Source organism: Drosophila guanche, unplaced genomic scaffold (genome assembly GCF_900245975.1).
Source record: "Drosophila guanche unplaced genomic scaffold, DGUA_6, whole genome shotgun sequence".
In the NCBI taxonomy this organism is placed as follows: domain Eukaryota; kingdom Metazoa; phylum Arthropoda; class Insecta; order Diptera; family Drosophilidae; genus Drosophila; species Drosophila guanche.
The window spans coordinates 9,776,996-9,798,377 of record NW_022995744.1 but is presented as its reverse complement, the minus strand read 5'-3'; the positions used below and the strand labels follow the sequence as shown (position 1 = coordinate 9,798,377).

At 42.3% G+C, this 21,382-nt stretch overlaps 1 protein-coding gene and 1 long non-coding RNA gene across 12 annotated transcripts in view; one reads left to right on the top strand and one right to left on the bottom strand.

Moving 5' to 3' along the window:
- Window positions 1–21,382, top strand: part of LOC117580364 — an 80,466-nt gene that overhangs the window by 21,247 nt on the left and 37,837 nt on the right. The window contains exon 3 of the long non-coding RNA XR_004573563.1: window positions 14,808–14,889. This is a non-coding gene — a long non-coding RNA (uncharacterized LOC117580364). The remainder of the gene's footprint in view (window positions 1–14,807; window positions 14,890–21,382) is intronic.
- The window catches only part of LOC117580359 (potassium voltage-gated channel protein Shab), a 53,180-nt gene that overhangs the window by 21,902 nt on the left and 9,896 nt on the right, over window positions 1–21,382 (bottom strand). For 10 of the 11 annotated variants that reach the window (XM_034266891.1, XM_034266881.1, XM_034266884.1 and 7 more), the window contains exons 2-3: window positions 6,597–7,121; window positions 5,010–6,537 (exon numbers count right to left, since the gene is read on the bottom strand). In XM_034266891.1, coding sequence (XP_034122782.1) covers window positions 5,010–6,530 — 1,521 coding nt within the window. In that variant the 5' untranslated portion in view covers window positions 6,531–6,537; window positions 6,597–7,121. The remainder of the gene's footprint in view (window positions 1–5,009; window positions 6,538–6,596; window positions 7,122–21,382) is intronic. The other variant, XM_034266882.1, reaches the window with a different exon arrangement.

The window sequence follows — 21,382 nt, the reverse complement described above, 5'->3', positions numbered from 1 at the left end:
GGATCTGGAACTGGAATATAGATTGGTGGTTGTTGGGGAATATTTAGGGTTGGATAGTGGTTGTGGGGGGTTTGGTTGGTTGGTTGGGGTTTGAATTTCCATTGAGGTTGAGTCAGAATTTTCATTGAGGTTGAGGTTGAAATTTTCCTTCAGTTGAGAGCTACAATTTCGTTTTGTGGTCTAAGGTCTAAGAATTTGTTCTTTCATTTTGATTAAGTCGGGTGGGTGGTGGTGGGGGGCCACGGGCGGCTCTGTTCTTTGCTATGGCTTTATGGTATTCTACATAATACAGATACAGAAAAAGTTAAAGATAGTTATGCAAGTAGATAGTTATTAGACAAAAGATACTTAGTCAAGGAGGAGACATTACAAAATATATGTAACTAAATACGCACTAAAAGATACACGAAAACCAACAAAAAAGTAGGAGACAAACAGAACTGAAAAATCATTTGAATGGTGCTAGAGCAGCTTCATACGATGAGTAGAAGATAGAATAAATACATAGATACAGATACAAAGTGTGGGAGATGGCTAGAGAGAGGGAGAGATAAAGAGTACGCGAGGGAAGATAGACAAAGAGAGAGAGAGAGACATCTACGGATTGCAATTGAAGTGGTCTTTGATTTTATTTTCTATTTTTTTGTGTTATTCTTTCGACTGTCAAACTTCGGGAAAGTTAATTAAATTTCCATAATTAAATTCCATTTTAGGAGTTGGATAGCTGGCGGGGGGTTGGTGGCGGGGTTACAACTTTCTACTTGAGATGGCGATGAAAGTTTTACAAACTAATTTTACTTTCGATTTCGCTTTCGATTGAACAGAATGCATTGGAGGAGAGATGGTTCGAAAACAAAAAAGTCTTGTGCGAATTTTTAACTCTTTTCTTTTTTTTCTGTCTGTCTTTCTTTCTTTTATATTTTCTGTTTGTTTTTTTTTTTTACTTCTTTTATTTTTTGGAACTGCTACCATTGCTGCTCAGTCATGAAGGTGGTTTTGGGGTTGGGGTTAAGGGGTTTTGGGGGCGGGGCTTGCGGTTGAAAGTAAAACATGATATCGCAAATACTCAAGTCGGGCTCTTGGAAGATCGATTGCTTCTGTCTCTGCTGTACAGAAGTGAAAAAAACATAAAAAATGCACAAAACTTACAACTACTACAAAATGTTGAAAAGCGCAACATGTTGCAAAAAGCCTTAGCTTGGGGGGGTGTGTGGCCTACAAAAATTAAAACAACAAAATTCCATACTATGTAAGCCGCTGGACAACGAGAGCCACAAGATGTACAAAACTCAAAGCGAGATAAAGGAAGGCCAGCCGCCTCGGCATATGCCGATGCAATGAGATGCGCTTGCAACTAGGGAGGGAAAAAAACCGGAAATTTGTTGAAATAAAATTGGTATTACTTTAGTTATAGAAACTTCAGAGTTCTCTCTTTGTATCGGACAGACCCAAAAACATTTAACCCTTTGCAAGTGCATCGAGAAAAAGGAGTACAAATTTCAATTAACTTCCCTGAACCTGGCTGAAATCCACTTGAATTACAAGTAATGAAAAGTTTTCTTTGGATGGATAACAGAACAAGATACCAGGGGGCGCTATGTGAAGTACAGTGGAGAGCACAACAATATATCGGTGAGGGCACAGTGGTTGTGAGCTGAGTTGAGGGTGGGGCCGGAAAAAAAACCAACAAATAAAAAACAAAGTCAGAAAAACAGTCAAAATACAATTCATGCCACAAGTGAATATATTTAGAGAGAGAGAGAGAGAGAAAGGGAATGGGGGTTACAATATTAAATATACAAAATTTACAAATGGTACACAATCGCAAACAGCAGTCTTCACTGTACCACAAAAATATAAAACACAAATTACTAAATCTAGATTTAAAAATGGCTACAAAACTTGAGTTGGAAAATTATACAAAATTACATTCAAATTGGTGCAAGAATTGACAATTGTGTGTGCGTGTGTGTGTGCGTTTTGTGTCTGTAACTGTGGTCTTATGTGTCTCTATACTTCTGGCTTTAAATATATTTAATATATATTTTTGGTATAGTTTTTTTTTTTTTGCGTTTGGTTGGTGTATTTTTTGTTTCGTTTTTTTGTTTGTGGTTTGGGGGAGTGGTTGGGGGGTGCATGGAGTTTGTTCGCATACTTTGTTCGACTCACTAAAAAACAAACAAAATTCGAGACAAACGGCTATGGCTAGTATTGGGTCTATATAGAATTCCGCATGAAGCTACAACAGAATTCTATATCTCTAGTGGCATTCGAATGCAGCGTACTTTTGGTGGGTGTAATATTTCAATATTGAAGGATATTTTTATTCCATAGATACAGAATCCGAATGGTTACGGGAAATCATAAGAGACTACAAAATAGTTTTATTTACTCTACATGAAATTTGTTTAATTATTCTGTGATTTTATCTGCTTATTCCTAACGATAGATTTCTGAATGGAAGAGAGAGAGAGAAAGTTGTTTCTAATTGAAAGACAGACGCTTGGGGAGGGGGGCACTAACGTTTCTTTGTATCTGTTTGTGTGTATTTGTGTGTTGTGTGTGTGTGTGTCAGTGTTGAAGATCGTAAGTAACCAATGTTCGAGAATCAAAGTCAAAGGTCAAAGAAAGTTGATTAAAAAACACAATTTACAACGAGAGAGAGAGAGTTAAACAAAATGTTCTTTCATTTACAACATCGAATATCGAAAAAATACATATATACGACAGACTTTTCGTACTATATATACACACATTTCATATCATTAAACATCGCCAATACGAATGAAAAAAAAACTTCAACAAAAAAGGCAACAAACAACCAACAATAACATTTCGTGTTCGTTTTACATCATTTTCAAAACCAAAAATATGTAGGTATACTTTTTCTTTGTACGAGTATTTGGTATATTTTGTTGTTGTTGTTGTTGTGGTTGGTATATTTCTGGATTAGTTAGTAGTATTTTTTTTGTTGGGTATTTTTGTTTGTCTTCGCGAGAGGAGAGACTGCACCTGAGTATTTCTGAGTTTCGGATGTTAACTGCTTTGCTTTTTCTTTTCTTTACTTAGATTCAGAGCTAAGATATAGTGTTTTTTTTGGTTCTCATATTTATCATTTCGTTGAAAAAAGGATGTGTTTAGGCGTGGTATTAAAAAGAAACAAAAAAATACAGAACTTAAAAGATCCTTTGGTTAGTTTCAACTTTTCTTTCTTTGTTTCACCCTGAAAGGAAATTCGAGTTAGTTAGTTGTTTGAAGAAACAACGGAATAAATAAAATTAAAAGTTAAGTACAACTGGCAAGGAGTTCCGGAAATTTTTCATTACCTTTGCAATAAAATAAAAAATGTAAATAAAAAATGCAGAAAATCTATAGAAATATCAATAGAGATTCCTAGTAAAGTTTTTTTTAACTAAAAAATGGAAATTAAAACTTTTGAATGTTCCTAAAATGTTGTGAAAATAAAAAGTACATAAATTCAACTGAAAATTCAACTGAAAATCGAATGAAAAATTATTGGAGATGCACCCAAAATATGTTGTAATTATTTCCATTTTCCCCTTGATTTCTGATTCAAGCTGAAGCTAACGCAAGAAATCTGGGCAAATTATCGGCTGTGTATATACAAGCTAAAGCCAAACAAATTGCGGAGGGAGGAGTGATTCGTGATTCGTTTGTACAAGGGACACTTGGTCCGAAGATATCCTGTATCCAGGATGTGTGTGTCCCCTACCTAGCAAATCGGAAAATGGAAATGTATTACAACACCTTTTTTGGCCGCTTCTCCCCGGAGCCCCTGTTCGTTACAATATTTTCGAGGATTTCTACAGCACACCTGCCGCCTGGTCATATCGCTTATTGCCCATTCCCAAACATTGTTACAGTGGGGGTAAGGGATTTGTTTAGGGGTAGATAAACAGAGAGATTACTTTCACCATCATCATCAACAATTAAGAGATATATATGTAGTAGATATATTCATTATTTTAACAGTAGATATAAATATATATGTAGATATTTGTATGTATACTGTGTGTGATGTAAAAAAAGAACTGGATTAGAGAAACGATTAGTAAACAAATTTTGGTAGCTTCAATTGATCGATTGGCTTTAGGTGATCGATTTTGGTTGTTGTTTTTTTCTTTTTTGCAGCTGAAAACTTTCCGAGTGTCGTCTAAAATTCAAACTAAAACTCAAATTCAAACTAAAATGAACGTAAAATGCAGCTAAAAGTAAGCAGAGGGGGGGATTTCTTTTAGGTGGTTGGGGAGAATATAAAATTTAGGGAAATGTTTGGGAGGTCCTCTCGTTTGGTAAACGCTCCCGCGGCAAGTGGCAAAACGTTTTTTGGTTCGCTTTGTTGCCAGTTTTTTGCTGAAAGAAATTCCATAACAGTGGAGCGAAAGTCCGGTTCTGCTCTGTACGAAAGCATATGGAATATATACATAGAAACGAGAAGGTATATACAAACACTGAAGAGACGGAGTCTGCTTTATGTACACGTAGCAGCAGCAGTTGAAGTCACATTATCAAACGAGCAATCGCTTCATGGACATTGAAAAAACATTCGTAAAGAGCAGCGAGTAACGAGTAGCGAGCAAACGAATATCCTGGTGCAAGAACCAAAGCAAAAATACTTTTATATGCAGCTTGGTGATGTTCAGTATGTGGGGTTAGAAAGGCAATTAATGGTACAGCAGTTGAGTTACGCTGTGGATCTGCATTATCGGCTTGATTGAGTTTTGTATATAGTACAGAGTGCACTCTGCAGACCCTAAGCTAAGATTTGCTTTGGCTTTCTCTTTGCGATTAATGTGTACAAAAACAAAAATGGGATATAAAATACAGGATTAATGGGGGGGGGGATTATTGGGTTTATTGTTGGGTAGCTGAAATATCTCTTACGCTTCTTTTTTTGACATTGACACGGTTAAACGTTGATTAAAAAATATACAATACAAAGGATACACATCTATGAGAGTGGAGTGGATGCAACCGTTTGGACTTACCCGTGCGGCGAAGCTTGTGTTTGGCTTCTCGAGCAGCTCCCACAGATACTTTTGATATTCGGCGCATTTACCTTCGCCAAACTCCTCCTCGTCCCGCTGGCGCAACGATTCGGCCTCCTTGCGCATCTCCTCATGGACATTCTCCTTGCGCTGATGATACTTGTGCTGACAGCACGACTCCAGATACAGTTCGTCCACGCCCCAGTACTCCAGATCATCACTAAACGCAAGCACGCACATCTCGTCCACAATGTGCAGCTTCCCGGTGCGATAGAAGTTCAAAATCGAACTGAAGCTCTTCGGATGGCGATCGAAGAAGTACTCGTTATCGACGAGCGAATAATCGTCGCACAGCTCTGTTATGGCCTCGTGGGTGGTGCACTCCCTGAGCCGCCCCAGCCGCGTGTGTGGCAGACGCTCCAGTGTGCGCCACAGCACCTCATGCTTGACGCCGCCCACGTTGATGGAGACGCGGCTGTTCAGTGCCTTCGATTGGGCTATCATGAACGGCTCGGGGGGCGGTATGGAGGACATGGATCTGGAATGTGTCCGCTGTAGTGCACCGGTGGTGGTGTTGCTTTGGCTAATACCGCCGACGCCAATGCCAATGCCAGTGCCAGTGCCAGTGCCAACGCCGCTGATGCCGGCATTGGATGTGGAACCGCCAGCGGGGCCGCCAATGCTGCCACCACCTGGGACGCCGCTGGCTCCACCACCACCGGATGACCCAGCGAGTGCCATTTGTTGTTGCTGTTGTAGCTGCTGTTGGGCTGCTGCTGCTGCTGCTGCCGCCAGAGTTTGCTGGGAAGTTGTGGGATTTGAATGCGTTGGTGATGTAACTGGGAATGGAGCGTAACGAACTTCCTTGCCAATGGCACCGCCACCGCCACCGCCGGCACCCGATCCACCGCTGAGTCCTGCCGCAGTAGCAGATGAAGCAACAGCTCCCAGAATGCCACCACCGCCGAAGGATGATGCTGGGGCGGATGGGAGAGCAGTGTGGCCGCCATCAGCATAATCCATGTGGCGACTGTTGATGACCATTGGGCCGCCGGCAGCACTTGGCCCAATGTTATAAGCAGGGCAGCCAGCTGCTGCCACAGATCCGAGGCCGATGCCACCATATGCACTAGCTCCACCGGTTCCCATCGCTGCTCTCTCCCAATCGACATTACCGCTTGTATCGTAATAGGGCTGACTATCGATGCCGATGTCGCCAGAGCCGGCAGTTGCGGCAGCTGCAGCTGCAAGTTGCAATCCGCGTGCAATTGCCTCGTGATGTTGCTGATAGAGCAGATCCTGTTGCAGCTGTTGTTGTTGTTGTTGCTTTGATTGTTGCAGCTGTTGATTCGATTGTTGTTGTTGTTGTTGTTGTTGTTGCTGTTGCTGTTGTTGGCCAGCAGCCTGTCCACCATGCAATTGCCCGACCATTTGTAATACTCCATTATTGTGTTGAAGCGGTGTTGATTCACCCGTTGCCCAGCGTACCGCCTCACGGTCCCTGTCGCGTTCGCCGACCATAAGTCTGCTATAGAAATACAGAAGAAGATGGAGATAAAAGATCTAGATTTATGGCCAACTACTTACCGCTACATCGCGTCAATTGTCGTCATTACAGCCTCCGTTGGGTGTCGTGCTGCTGCTGCTGCTGCTGCTGCTGCTGCTGCTCCACTCTCCGCTGCTTGCCCCTGGCTTTGTTTTACTTCCAAATCTTTTTCGGGTGCAATTGATTTCTCTGTGGCTCTAGTAGCTATCAGATCTTTCTCTATAAATTGCAGCTCTATCTTTATGGCGTATCTAACTATCTATCTATGTAATGTGTAACGCCCCGTCAATTGCGGTCTGGCAGGTTCCTGTGTGCTGTGTCCTTTGTCTTGCTGTACTCCTTCATGTCTGTGTGCTCCGCTCGTTGTTGCTCTCCTTGTTGTTCTTGTTGTTGTTGTTGTTGTTGTTATGTCTATGATCACAGTTTTGATTTCCGTTTTTATATTTTTGTTTGTTTCCTTGATTCTTTCCTTGGTTTGTGGTTTGAGGCTCGGGATTCGGGCTCAGGCGTTTTTTGGCAGCATTTTGGTGTAGAAAGAGAGAGATAGGGATAGGGAGAGGCAATAGCTAGAAAGAAAGACATTTATAGATTATAGATTATATATTTTTGAAAGCATTTATAGTAATTTATTATATTTTAGCACAATTTTAGTAATTTATGATAATTATTTTAGACCAATTAAATATATTTCAATGGCTGCTAAAATTCCCATAAATTAGCAAACATTTCCTTAATTAGTGGAAATATATTCGCCTGCATTTTATGCACTGCAATGAGCTTGTAAAAACCATTTTAGTTATTAAAAATAATTACCAAATAAATCCCACCAAAAATGTGCAATAAAAGCGCCACAAATATGAGAAATATTTCACAGCTGCGCTCTGTCGTTCATGCATAACTAGTGCAGGATATTCATTCATTAAGTAGCTGAATTGTGCACTGCATCAATAGTTCACAAATATCCTAAACAATTTCCTGCTGAATTTATAGCATACTTTTTGGGGCCACGCAACCAAGGGCAATTATCGCATAATTATGCAACCATGCACACATTTCACTGCAGTTCTCTAATAAACACGTAGATGCGTGTGTTGCAATCAAAACTTGGGTTACTTTCTCTACTTTCTCTTATTTATCACCATTAATTTGCAATTGCCGAAGGCTATGCACAAAAAATAACACTTGCCCTGCTCCGCTTTTAGGTACGTGTGTGTGTGTGTGTGGCATGCGTTTTGTTTGGCTATTTTTGGGGTCAATGCAAATGCCTTTCGTTTGGTTTGGCCTTTGCCTAAATCGCTGCCGCTTGCCGCTGTAGTTTGCAAATGCAAATGCAATTGCAGTTCTTTTTCCTCCTTTTTTCTGATTCCGTTTCTGCCGCATTGCAATCAAATTTGAATTTTTACGCCCCAAAGGAAATGGCGAGTAATAAGCCGAATGGCTCTCGAGCATTTTTCTAATGGATTGCCAGACCGTGCGTGTGTGAGCCAAGAAGTCTTCAAGCTGCCCGCAGTTGTGCACCCAAAAAACGACTTCATTTCGTATTCACTTGCCTGCCCCATTCCATGCGCTCGAATAATGAGTATTCTTCTGCCGTTTGGCAGTGACTTAGTACTAGCAAAAGGTATCATCTCTCTATCATATGGTGGATAATAATATCCAAACAATAATTGTATCGCATTCCTATCTAGAGTGGCAATCGCATGGCAGATTTGTGCGCCACTTGTCACTCCACTGCCCTTGCACGTCGCGTGTTGCAACGACTGAGCCGCCACTCAAATTATATAGTTTTGTTTTGTTGCATTTTTGTCAGAATAAATTGGCTTTTATTAGCGCAATTTTCAAGGGGAATGCCGTCGTGCTTACCCCCCCACCGGGCATTTCTAATGGCAAATGTCAAGTGGGGAATGCAATTGAGCAAAGCGCTTGTAAATGTCATTTTTTGACTAGATTTCCGGCACGGGAGCATTGTTGTAAGAAATAAATCAGTAATGGAAATTTATGGAATATTTTTGAGGCAGTTTTTTTGCAACACTGCTCGTAGGTTTATCGATAGGCAGCCAATGTCCATGCCTACGTTTCGTTGTAAACTTTCATTTGTCAACCATAAATTCATATACAATTTGAGTCTTCAGCTAAGTTTTCATTTTACTTTTTGCTGCTGAATTTCTTCTAAGCAAAACTGTTGCAGAAAATCCAGAAAATGCCAGAGAACAACTATTGTCCCATGCAGGAGAGAGAGAAGAGAATATTCCAAATGGCAAAACCAACCAGAGAACATTCAAATCCCAGAGTTGCCCATAGAGAAAGAGGAGCCTTCCGTGCAGGACAACAATCAGCATGCATTAATCTACACCTACACATCATGAAGAAATTGTTGACGGGCGATAAACGCTATTTCGTGAAGCAACTGCGCCACATCCAAGCCAATAAATTGAAGTTTGCCTACTTGAAAACGCGTGGCCAAATGTCGGCAATTGTGGCAGCTAAAGGCCAGCTGCAGTTGTTGGACAAAAAGGGGAATCGTCGTCGTCGTTCGATGATCCGCGAAATGCGCGTTCATTGGCTTACGCTGATCAAAATTATACTCAGACAGCGCCAGTTTCTGGCACGCTTCAGCAGCGTGCAGCTGGGGAAAAACTTAACTAAAATGCATAATACATAATAACCCCCCCAAAAGGTGGCTGCAAATTGCAGGTAAATTAGTTTTGTGCTGTTTTTTTTGCGAGGCATGCAACACGTTAGCCTCCCCCCACCACGCTCGACAATTAATTTCTCACACAGTCTCGCGAGTTGCCTGGCTGTTGGGTGTTGCTGTGTGTGGAACCTTGGAACCTTGGAACCTGTTGAACACTTGAGCCTTGGGGCAACTCAGAATGCAATTAATTTCTCATTTTAATGAGGTGAGACCTTTTCGTTGTTCTTGGCCAAGTGCGAAAGTGGCAGGAGAAAAGTTAAAGCTAGGACAGAGAGTGGACGGCCGGACAGCCTTTCTGGCCTTGTCATGAAAACTCTGCCAGATAATGGACGTCTAAAATTTATGACCTAAGCCCACCCACCCATAACACACACAGCCGCTCTGACACTCACTCGAAACACTCAATCATTCACACACGAACACTCAGCCGAGTGGTTAGACGGGGGAGCATTTAGTGTGGGGCTGGGCAGCAAAATTTACAAAATGGCAACTTAATTGCCCCTCAAAATGGTCGTCCATCGAATGCCAGGATGTGGCGGGACGACACTCAGGTTACTCTACAGAAATATTAGAAAGTTCTCACTCTAACTCACTCCCACTCGCTCTGTCTTGATGACAAAGTTGAATGTTTTACGAGCGGCCGCCACACATGTGTGATTAATGATTTCTTTGCTTTCTTGACGCTAATTGAAAAATGTTTAGGGGGCAAACATCGGAGAAAATAATTAGAAAATATATTACGAAAGAGGAGGAAGGAAATGCTGAATAAAACAAGGCTAGAGGCAGAATAAAATAATTAAAATCTTGAAGCAAAAATCAGCACAAAATGAAGAAATAAAGTAAAGGCAATCGATTAGTATTCAATGCGGAAAATGTCTAAAAAGAAGCTGCGAAGCAACGACACTAAATCAAAATCACGAAATTTTAAGCTCCTTATTAAAGATACAGCCACAATCCGCTCCAGCACCAGCACTAAAGCACTTTACTTCACTTCTACTGGCACTGGCACTTCCTTGCCTGCTCCACTCTCAACTCTACAGCGCCAAGATACATGCATCAAATGCCAAAATTCCACTTAAGTGCTAAAAGCGACAAACTGCAAGCTTCTCTCTGCCATTTGCATATTGCATTGAAGGCAGGGTGCTGGAAATGTTAGAACAGATAGCTGGAGCAAAGGCAAGAGGCAAGAGAGGCAAGGCGCAGAACGGAAAAACAAGAGAGAGAGTGCGAAAAAATGCAACACAAATATTGTGGCAGCAGAGGTGGAAGAGGCAGAGGTGTGGGGTGTGTGCCAAAAGCGTGTCAATGTTGTTATAGTTGTTAGGTTTTTTTTTTTTGCTTTTGCCTTTGTTGCTGCCACATAGACGGTTGCAAGTGGCAAGCATTTATTGCTGGACTCTCGAGTCTCGAGCGTCGCCGTCGCCGTCGCCGTCGCCATTGCCATTGTCTGTATTTATGGGCGCCATTTTCCGTAGCCAAGTCAAGTGCATTTATTTTTAAATGCTCCATAAGCAGCAGCACCACTCTGGTGTAAAAGTGGCAGCGAAGGGCGTTCTTTGAGTGCGTCAGCGGCAACCTCAACACTCAACACTCAACGGCAAACAGAACGAACAGCCGCCGAGGACATGTGTATGTGTGTGGGTAGGGGTATCCTTTTTCCCCACATCCAATTGGACGCCATCAACATCCGGCCACAGCCACATCCGGGACCCTTGCCCTGACCACTGCCCTAATTTCGTTTGAAGGCCCTCCAGGGTGTGAAAAATGAAGTTAGAACTGCAACACTTTCCATTTTGATGCAAATTTTCAAGCAAATTTCGACTCTAATTGTGTGCGCCTCTCCCTTGTACCCTGGTCAGCACATGAGCGGGAAGGGGTGTCATGGTTTTAAGCTGCCATCTCTACCGCTAGTTTGTACAGGGTACCAGCACCTTCCATCAGCTTCCATCAGCTTCCATCAGCTTAAGCTTAAGTTCTTTCCCTCACACAATTTTTGGCTATTTTCTCTGTTTTTAAGTTTTTTGCGTGCCAAAGCGGACTTATTGGCCATTGGCATGCAAGCGGCGATTGCTGCCGCTTCTTGACCAACTTGTCTTGGCCTTGGGCGGGTGGCTACCCTCTCAATTGTTGCACTTGGCAACGCCTAAAGCGTGGCGGCATTCGTGTATTCAGTTAATTGCTTTTATTGGGTATTTCGTTTATGGCTGCACAGGAACTGCCTTTGGCCTGATGTCATTCCGGGATACCTAAAATCAATAACAAAGCGTTGAGGTGTAGGAGCTGTGGGTGTGTGTGTGTGTGTGTGTGTGTGCCGGACAAGTGTCATTCACCTCCAATGAGTGCGTGGCAGTAGGAGTGTCTCTTAGCCAGGAGTACCTCTTTCTACCTTTGAGTTTGCTGCAATTTGTGACTCCTTTGGCTAACCCTTCTGCCTGTTCAATTGCGCAGTTTGGACAAAATCGAAAATGAAATATTCATAATCAACCATTGGGCCGGGGGCCATTGGCCGTTAACGGGGTTTTCCCCAGCCTGCACACTAATATGTCTCATGTGTGCTATTGATTTTCGATTATGGACAGTGTCTCTATGCCGTCTGCCCACCTGTTAGCCGTGGAATATTCAACTGAATAATGCAACGAAATCCAATGGAATCGAATCGGAACCAGTTGTATTTATAATGCCTGCGATTGACTTTCCAGGTGGAAGAACAGAAAGCAAAAAAAAAAAGCAACATTTATCACAGCGCTGGCATCATGAATGTCTCCAACTGTCCGCAGTCCGCACGGTTCCCATGATAATGATAAATGGATACAACACACACAAACACACACACACACACACACACATTATGTATACGACGTACGTGCCACATTCTGTTGTAAGTTCAATGCTGGCCAAGTTCTTGTTTTATTTTTAGCAAACGATCGGCCCCCGGGTTTTGTTTTTTTTCCGGCATGTAAGAAACATAAATAATGACTAGCAAATCACTTAAAATTCCACACACTCTGGCCACACTCCGCCGCAATACGCACGTAAATTTTCAGCTTTTGGAGATTAATTGGGCGTCCAAAAATAGTATATTTTTTTTTTCTTTTCTTTGGTTGGCGGAACACTGCCCGCTGTGTGGTGGGCAGATTGCAGATTGGCCAAGGCATTCGCGTGCCTATTCACAATTATAGCTCCAGGCGTATACTTTTGGCAGCGCACGTGCTACTGCCTTTTGACCCCAAACAAAGAGCACGCCCACTCGGCTCCATCTTCCGTCCTTCATCTCTTCCAAATGCAAATTCAAATTGCGAAAATTGGGTAGAATTAATTTTTTGGTTGAGATTTGCATTCAGAAATAATTTTAATTGCGAATTAATTGGCACTCTTCAGGGGGTGCTTGGGCGCAGCGGGGTGTGGGGTTTTTTTTGTTTGTTAAGCGTTTGGAGAGCGATCTTTAATAGCAAGCTGTGGGATATCTTTATGGAAAATGGATTGAAAATGGCAAAGGTTGTTGATCTTATAAATCTTACAAGATAATACACTAAAATACTAAACTTATAGCAGAAAAATACCAAGATATTTGCATAAAATAGAAGAATATTCCAACAAAATTCTATAATAATTCCACTATTTTAGGACCTTTATTTTCCTTCCCCCAGAGCATCTCCCATTCGTTGCATTCGCTTGAATTTTGCAATTTTCCATGCAATTTGTGTTCAGCAAATGACGCCATTAATATTTTTTCCTCTTTGTTTTCGGGCGAATCGAATGCACACGGACAGACAGAATGTATTTGGAATGCGGCAGAATGTAAGAAATCTTTGAACTCATAAAAATCGATGAGCTCGCGCAGCGTGTACACAGCGAAATCCCAACGAATGTTTATCCAACGGATGCACAGAGTTTCAAAAGCAATCGTTGCTGTGTGATCTTCCTCTCTCTCTCTCTAGCTCACCGAATGACGTCATTAAATGGCAAGCGATCAGCTAGGGAAATGTTTACAGTATCCAAATAGAGCGGGCAAGAGGAGCGCGAGTGCGAATGGAGGGCATGGTCTCTGGCACACGGCCAGCAGGGGCAGCGGCAAATTGCCTACAGAGTTTGGAGAGTGTCGAGGTTGAGGCTGAGGCTGAGGCACCCAGCCTGTCGTATCCTGCCACTTAGATGTCTTTGCCGCTCTTTTTGCTGCTGCTGCGAGGCCAAAATATTGCTCGAGTTGCGAGGCACTGATCTGGAAAAACCAGAACAAACCACACACACACCACGCACAAAGGACACAGCAGCAGCAGCAGCAGCAGCAGCAGCAGCAAAAAAAAGTCATACATAAAACAAAACAAAAAGAAATAAAAATTATATGTAATGCCAAGGACGATGACAGCCAGCAGTCAGCGGATATGCCGCCAAGAGTATTTGATTCAGATAGAGCCTATCCTTAACCTACATCACATCTGGCTGCCGCCCTGTGCCCCTGCCTTTGCGACAGAAATATCATAATTCAAGACAAAATTAAATCTACCTTTTGGCAGATTAGTTTTCGGTCTCATGATTTTCCATGGAGCTTAATGCACACACACAAAAGCAACAGGAAATTGAAAAAGAACACCCCAAATAGGGCGGGTAGAGGGGACCTTTGCTTATAACACACATCACGTACACAAGGACAGCGGCAAACACACAACACACAACACGCTTAGGGGTATACGTGCGCCAGTGGCGCGAAAGTGTTGCGCATATTTTTGGGTATTTAATTTCATGCAATGTCCTTGAGAAAGCAGCCAAATTGAAATTCATAACAATAACGCAAGTTAATACACTCGAAAAAGCTGGCTTTAAGGGTGCGAGCAGGTTTTGGGTTACCCTTTGACATGCATTGGTATTGCTGAAATTAGTTCTCGAAATACAGAAACGGAAGCAAAAGTCGTTTGCATTCGTCCAAGGTGCTGCGCAGAGTGCAGCTGAACGGAGGGAGCCAAGCGGATGTTCACAGAAAAATAAACTGCATTTTTCTTCTTGATGATGCCATGATAAATAATGTGGAAAAGCTGCAGCTGTCAGAAAGGGCAATTTGCACTGGGTGAGTCTTTTCTACAGCGCCAATTGCTTCCAACATAAAGCTAATAATTCCATGTGATCTGAGCTGATTTGATGCATTTTTTAGTAATTCTTTCCCTTGGATATTTGATTAGTGCCTGACTCTTAGATTTATTGTTTGATTTCTTCATATTATCAGCTTTTGTGTAACTTTTTTCCATAAATTCCATCATTTTGTTCACCAATCTTCTGTTTCCTCCATCTGCTCTAAGGAATGACTCTCTGTGAATGTTTCTTGGACAATAAAATCTACTTTTAACCTACGTTTTTCTTTTTTAATGATATATTCTCAATATAATTGAACTAATTTCCGCACACAGCTACCCAAAAATATACTTTAATTTACATAAAGTCTAAAGTCGCTTCACATATTTGATGTTTGACTTTGTATTGCCTCTTTTTATGCACTAAATGTCCGTAAAATTCAATTGAATATTTATGCCTGAATAATTTAAATATTTTTTTTATTTATTTTCAGCTGAAAAACTTGACTAAATTAAATCACGCTTCAAATTAGTAACAGTTGAGCGGAGACAGGATTGGAAAACCCCTTTTTTTCGGTAAGCAAAACACACACAAATATTTGCAGCGGTTCTTGCAGCCACACCCACAGTTTTTCACATTTCCACAGATATGTTAATTATGTGGCCCATAGTTGGGTTTTGTTGTGTGTATATTGAACATTGGACGCGTTGAGGCATGCGACAGTCGCAGCAATGCCTGCCCCCGCATATTCGTTTTTGTGGCATGGCAAATAATACAAATCCCTTTTTGCACCTTTGTGTGGGATTGAATCTGAAATGTGTGCTTCGAGGAGGAAATGTTTGCGGACAAATGCTGGCTTATTTGCATGCAAATCAGCTACAAAACGTATTTACATACACGCTGAATAGTAGGGGCACGGATAATGTTGCACGGATCTTTTTCTATCTTTTCGCTTAGTACGAAATTAAAATAAAATCCCATTTCGGAGGCGGCAATGAAGAAAGGAAACGGCAAGGAAAGCAAAGGAAGTGTTTAGGGGGGGGGGAATGCGAGTGAAATTTATATGAAATTCAAATGAAATTAGTGGAGATTTTGCATCAGTTGCTGCTAGGGGAGTGTGCTGCTCTTCGTTTTATTTTTATCACTTTATACATTTCTTTTTGTGGCTTTTTTTTTGTTGAGTTGTCCCACAACTCAAGGAGCTACTGTGCTTCATTTTCTTTTGTCTTTTGCTGGTTTTTGTTCCCTGTGCTTGCTCTTGCTCCCTTCTTCTCTTGCTATCTCTTGGCGGTTTCTCTCTTACTCTCTCTGCATTTCTCTTACTCGTAAAAGCCAAAAATATTCATAAGAAACACAGAAAAACAGAAAACCATTAAGTAAATCAACAATAACAACAACAAAACGTTTAAATACATGCAGCAATAAACAACAACAAAGGCAAAAGGCAATAGCAGAAAATGAGGGAGGGAAAGAAAGAGTAACAGAGAGAAGATACGCAATAAAAGCAAATAAAAGCGTAATAATAATTCCAATGTTCTTCAATGTTGTCGCATACGCATGTTACCCCGTTATAGCGGCACCGCCGTTAAGCATTCCCCCTGCCCTGCCCTCTCCCAAACAGCAGCAACGCCAACGGCCTCTCCCTCCTAAGCGCGCCCTCCCGCCACGCACCTTTGCGGCTCGGCTCGACTGCTGCTGCTGCTGCTAGCTCCCGCTGTTTACTGTAATTGTTGTTGTTATTGCATTGCCAATCCAAGAACACGTAAACGCTCTCTCTCTTTCTCTGTCCTTAGCTCCAACTCTGTTTACAGCTTGCACTCTCTCTGGTTTCGCACTCTTGTTCTCGCTCTCTCTTTGCCTGTGCGCATGTTCCTTCCAGTCACAGACCAGCTCCTTCTCTGCCTTCATTCACAGGCTAACTGCAAACTACTCAGTGTTCACTCTCTCTCTCTCTTGTTTGATCCTTTGATCCTTACAACATTTTTCATTTATTTATGAATAACTGAAAAACTGTGAATAAATCTGCTCGCTGACGTCACAACTTCAACTTTGACATTCACGCAGCAGCCACTGAAAGGTCAATCGAACCACTGAAAGGCCACTCGAAGCACCCACTAGTCACACCCCACCCACGCCCCACACCACCCACTCAGCCATGCTCAGCCGCAGCCTTTACAGGCGAGCAAAGAATGCAGGCAGGCAGGCCCAACCAATGACGTCATCGTTGGGAGCACCATTTGAATGAGGTTACAGTTGGGAGTCGAGCGAGTCCCCAACACCCCGCAAGGACAGACGCAACGACCTACTTTGGCCGGGACACACGAGCGAAACGAGCGACACGAAGGGTGCCAGCCGCGAGACACGAAGTGTGGTGGAAAAATGGGAAACTGAATGAAAATTGGAAACAGGATACAACTCTGCACGGTTGGCCCTAACGTAAGGGCCGTTACCGTTATGCTGCTGCCTGCCTGCTGCTGCTTTCAGAGCTTTCCTTTCGCTCGCCTTTCTGCCTCCCTCCCTCTCCCTCTCCCCGCCCTGCTTGCCCTTTCATTTGTTTGTGTTTCGTGTTTCTGGCTGTGCCTCTTGTTTCGTTTTTCGTGCTTTCTGCGGGGTGGGATGAGGTACGCGTGCACTCGACTGTCCACTCCGACGGGGGGTAGAGTGGAGGAGGGTTCTCTCACAATTGTGTGACAGGTGGAAAGGTGGTGGAGAAGGTGCACTGCCGACGAGGTCACCACCTAGAGCCGCCTCTTGGCACTCGGAAGATGGAAATGAAGCTGCGGTCGAGCATCTTTTGCCGCTCAAGGACCCCACACAACAGTGGCAGTAGCAGCATGGTAACAAGATGCCTGCCACAACAGCAGCGAGCCAACAGAGGAATCCCATTTAACCGCAGTGCGAGAGAGAGTGAGAGAGGAAGGGCTATCACTCGTTTTGTTGCCACCATTTATACACTTCCCTTGATGAAATGACCTTCTCCATGCGCAACCATTGAACTCGTCATTTGTTTTTGCCTCACACACAGCAGCAAAGATTCATCACTCAATGAGGCAATTTTCTTCACACTTTCCCCTGAGAATTATGGTAAAATCTTTCCTTCGAAAGTGTATCTGCAGTTCGTTGCTGTCCCTTTGCTGTTCTTCACTTAAATGGAAAACTTTTGCGCTTGGACCTCATAGCCAAAGTTGTTTAGTTACATCAGAACCGCACATAACTTCAAATTACAAGCGACCCCCTCCTCGGCTTACCTAGACTGACGGCCTTGTTTCGCAGTTTCCCCACTATTTTCAGCAGCCGTCAGAAGGTTTGGAGCAGAAACAGAGCGAATCAAAGTCCGAAATTTCGCTTCAGTTGGCAGTTAATTAAGTCCGTGGAAGGCTGGCTGGCAACATGAGCAGAGTGGCAGCAGAGACAGCAGATGGACAACAATATATTTTTCGGTATTTTTGTCTCCATTACATGAAGGCAATTGTCGCTCCCTCACTTCATAATCCCCTTTTGTCTGCTCTCCCTCTCCCTGTGCCTCTTTTCAAGTCGCTTATTGTGCGCTTTCATGCTTCTATTTCTATTGTGTGTCCTGTTTGTCCCTCTCCCCGCCCCGCCACCATTGTCATCCATTATTAATTTGCAACAACAATGAGCAGGATTGGTACTCCTGCCCAAAGCGTATTGAATTCTCATTTCATTTCCCATTTGCCCGCCTCGATGTGGCTTCAGCCGCTGCCCGCAAAGCAGACAACACAAAAATTAATATTGCTTTTTTTTTGTCTTTGCTATATTTGGCACGAGGCAGAGGGGCTTGGCCTGAATGGAGCCTAGAATTTGGATCAGCAGCAAAAAAACTATTCAATCAGCAGTGTGGGGGGATCAGTGGGGCTGCTCATGGAGGAAATTGAAAGGCAGGATATTGCCTTGTAATGAGCGTCAGAATTTGGCAAGCAACGGAATACTTTTGGGTACTCATGCCTCAGCTTTGGAGGTGTAATGTTGGTGCACTTTTCCAGAGGTTTCTTTAGAACTAAATTTAGTTTTTTTGTGGGTACAAAACGAGCGCTAAACAAGAGAGTTTTATGCGAAGGAATATGTTAAATAATAATCCTTTCAATCGGTTTTTATGCTATTTATATTTATTTATTCACCACAAATGGTTTTCTGCTGTAAATCCCCATTCATGGACGCCACTGTTTCACCACAATTTCCCGCTAAATCAAAACGTTTTCCGACTTCTCTTTTATTACACGCTTTTCCACTATTATTTTATTTATGCTGCCATTTTGCTTGCTCTCTTTTTTTTTGATGATTTAACACTTTGCTTTTGCTATTAAAATTCCCTTTAATTGATTTCGTTTTATTTTCTTTCATTTCTTTTCCCATTTTTGCGCACTTTTCATGCTTTTTTTTCGCTATTGTTATTGTTGTTTCTATTGTATCGCTGAACGCTGGATGACGGGGTTATCGGGTGCTTTGGCCAGTGGGCTTTTAGCCAAATTAAATGGGCCAAGCCATAATAATTTGTGTTGGCAATTTGTGAAACAATTTTGTGGCAATAGTTGCGGTTTTCCGCTTAAAGATTTTTAAAGAGCAATGCGGCGGCTGTGGGGAAATGATTAAGATTTTCTCCTCTTTGCTGTTTGCCCCTCTGCAGTTGTCTCTCTGTTTTAATTTTCCCTGTACAACTGCGGGTTTTCCCTCCACATCTGCACTGTCCAGATAACTTTTCATTTTGTGTTCCTCGTTTTTTGTTTCTTTTTTTGCAGTGATTCATTTCCATTTTCCCAACATTTTCGGGGCATCAGTTCTAATTGCAGATGACACACCTAATTGTAGAGACAACATGCCACATGCTGCTGCTGCTGCTGCTGTTGTGGGGCATGTTCTACATACAATCCAGGCCCTTGGATGGCTGCTGATGGCTGCTGGTTGGGTATCGGAACTGGGCCAATTGCCAAGGAGAAATGTTTCGAATATTCCGAAATTTGTTTGAAAAATCTCACTGCTGCGCCTCTGTCGCTCTCTCTTTATCTGTTGTTTTATGGTGTATTTGTGACATGTTCTCGCTAAATGCGCCAAACATTCAAGACCCAGAGCCCCGACAGAGTCGCCTCGACATTGCTTTTTTGCTTTTGAAGAGCCATCAAATGTGTCAGGGAAGCGGCAGTGCCAGTGGCAGTGGGCAGTGGCCAGTGGAACAGGCAGCACGACGATGACGTAGCCAAGCAGCAGTCACATGCTGGCAGAGGAAAGAAAAACTTTTCCGCAACTTTTGGCCAGATGCAAATACTCAACAGAAGCTGAAGCTGAAAATGAAAATGATTCATGTGCTTCGCTCTGGACAGCATCCAGGGAAAAGAAATCAATCACATTTTGTGGCACACTCGAAAGAAACGTGAGAAAAATCAGTTTTCCAAGTTTTCTCACATTTTGTGCTGGAAAATCGAAATTTCAACGAAATTTCAAACAAAATGTTTGTGGAAATATTTCCAGCAAATTGAATTTCTATTTCTTATTAAATATTTAAAGCGCAAATCTCATATCCCTCGCTTGTGGCATGTCAGAAAGTGCCACAAAATGATTCTAGTTCAAGGGCAGACCTTTGGGTGGGATAAACAAGATCATAAGATATTGTATCTTATGTATGAGTCTCTCTCTCTGTGTGTTTGTGTGTCTCCAATTAGTAATAAGTGCAAATCATGCTGTCCATCTGCCATCCACCTCCTGCTCCTCTTTCTCCTACCTCTTTGTTACAGTGAGACCTTCGTTGCACCCTTCAATAGTTCTCTGGCTCGAGTTCAAGCAGCAAACGTCAAGGTGGCATCCCCTCTCTGCCTCTGCCTCTCTAGTAATGAAACAATTTTCTGCTTTATTTTTGGTTTTGTTTTCGTTTTTACAGCATTAATGGCCAAAGAGGCAGCCGAAACGAATGCTTTATGGACCACAGGCTGACGACGCTAGCTGCCAGCTATTTGTAGCCCTACCTCCCCTGCTCACTCCCCTTTCCCACTCTTCCACTCGCTTTTCGACGCATGAATTTAATTGGTTTTTTCCTGAGAGTTTTTTCATTGTTTATGGCCAATCGATGGGATGGCACAGCTGATGACGGAGTCAGAGTGTGGAAAAAAAAATATGAATGAATTGCATGACACACAGGGGAAATTATCTATAGTGGAAAATGGAAAAATGCGGAAAATATAAGAAGAGTTGAAGCGAACAAGTGTTGAAAATCAAGTGAAAAGATGAAGAGCAAAATGTTGTGTTCAATTAAGGAATTGAGTAACTTTTGTACCACTGCTAAGCCACCATGGAAGAGAGAGAGAGAGAGTTCTTTTAGTATTCCTTTAAACTTTTACGCATTTTCATCAATTTTAAAACAAACAAAAAGACATTTCAATTACGCTGCTAATCAAGTTTAAAGTTTTCCCATTTATTTTCATATTTATTTACGATTAGTTTCCCTTTTGCTGCACGAAGTTTTTTTAATTACAATTATGAAAGTCATAAAACGTGCAATCTGCATAAAGTTTTTCATTTGTGTGAAGCTATTAAATAATTTACAGAACTTAACGTAGCGAAAATGATGCAATAAATGCAAACAGAAATTATACGTGTGCCTGGAGTCACTTTTTGCTGCCATTACATATGGTAATGAATTCCCCCATGAATTTCCCACCATTCATTGGCATTCCTTTTGATTTGCGTATTTCTGTTGAGCTTAACCTTATCCGGCCAGCGACCAGGCACTTGAATCTGTCATGGCCAAGGCAATTTATCATTGCCCAGGCACGGATTTTTCCCCGCTCTTGTAATTATTTTTAATTTAAATTTTAATTTAATGCACTTTTGGCTGTTGCCTGTCGTAGGCTGTTTTTAATTGCACATTACACTGGGCCCCGAAAAACAGGGCCATAAATTCGTGTAGTTGCGAATTTTACAGCGAATTTTTATTGGCTCCGAGATTTACACACACACACGCACACACACATGCCTTGACCCTGCCATAAAACGCCCATCCGCTTCCTGCCTTTCTGTGTGTGTTTGTGTTTTGTCCTCGCCAATCGCCTGCCTGCTGCC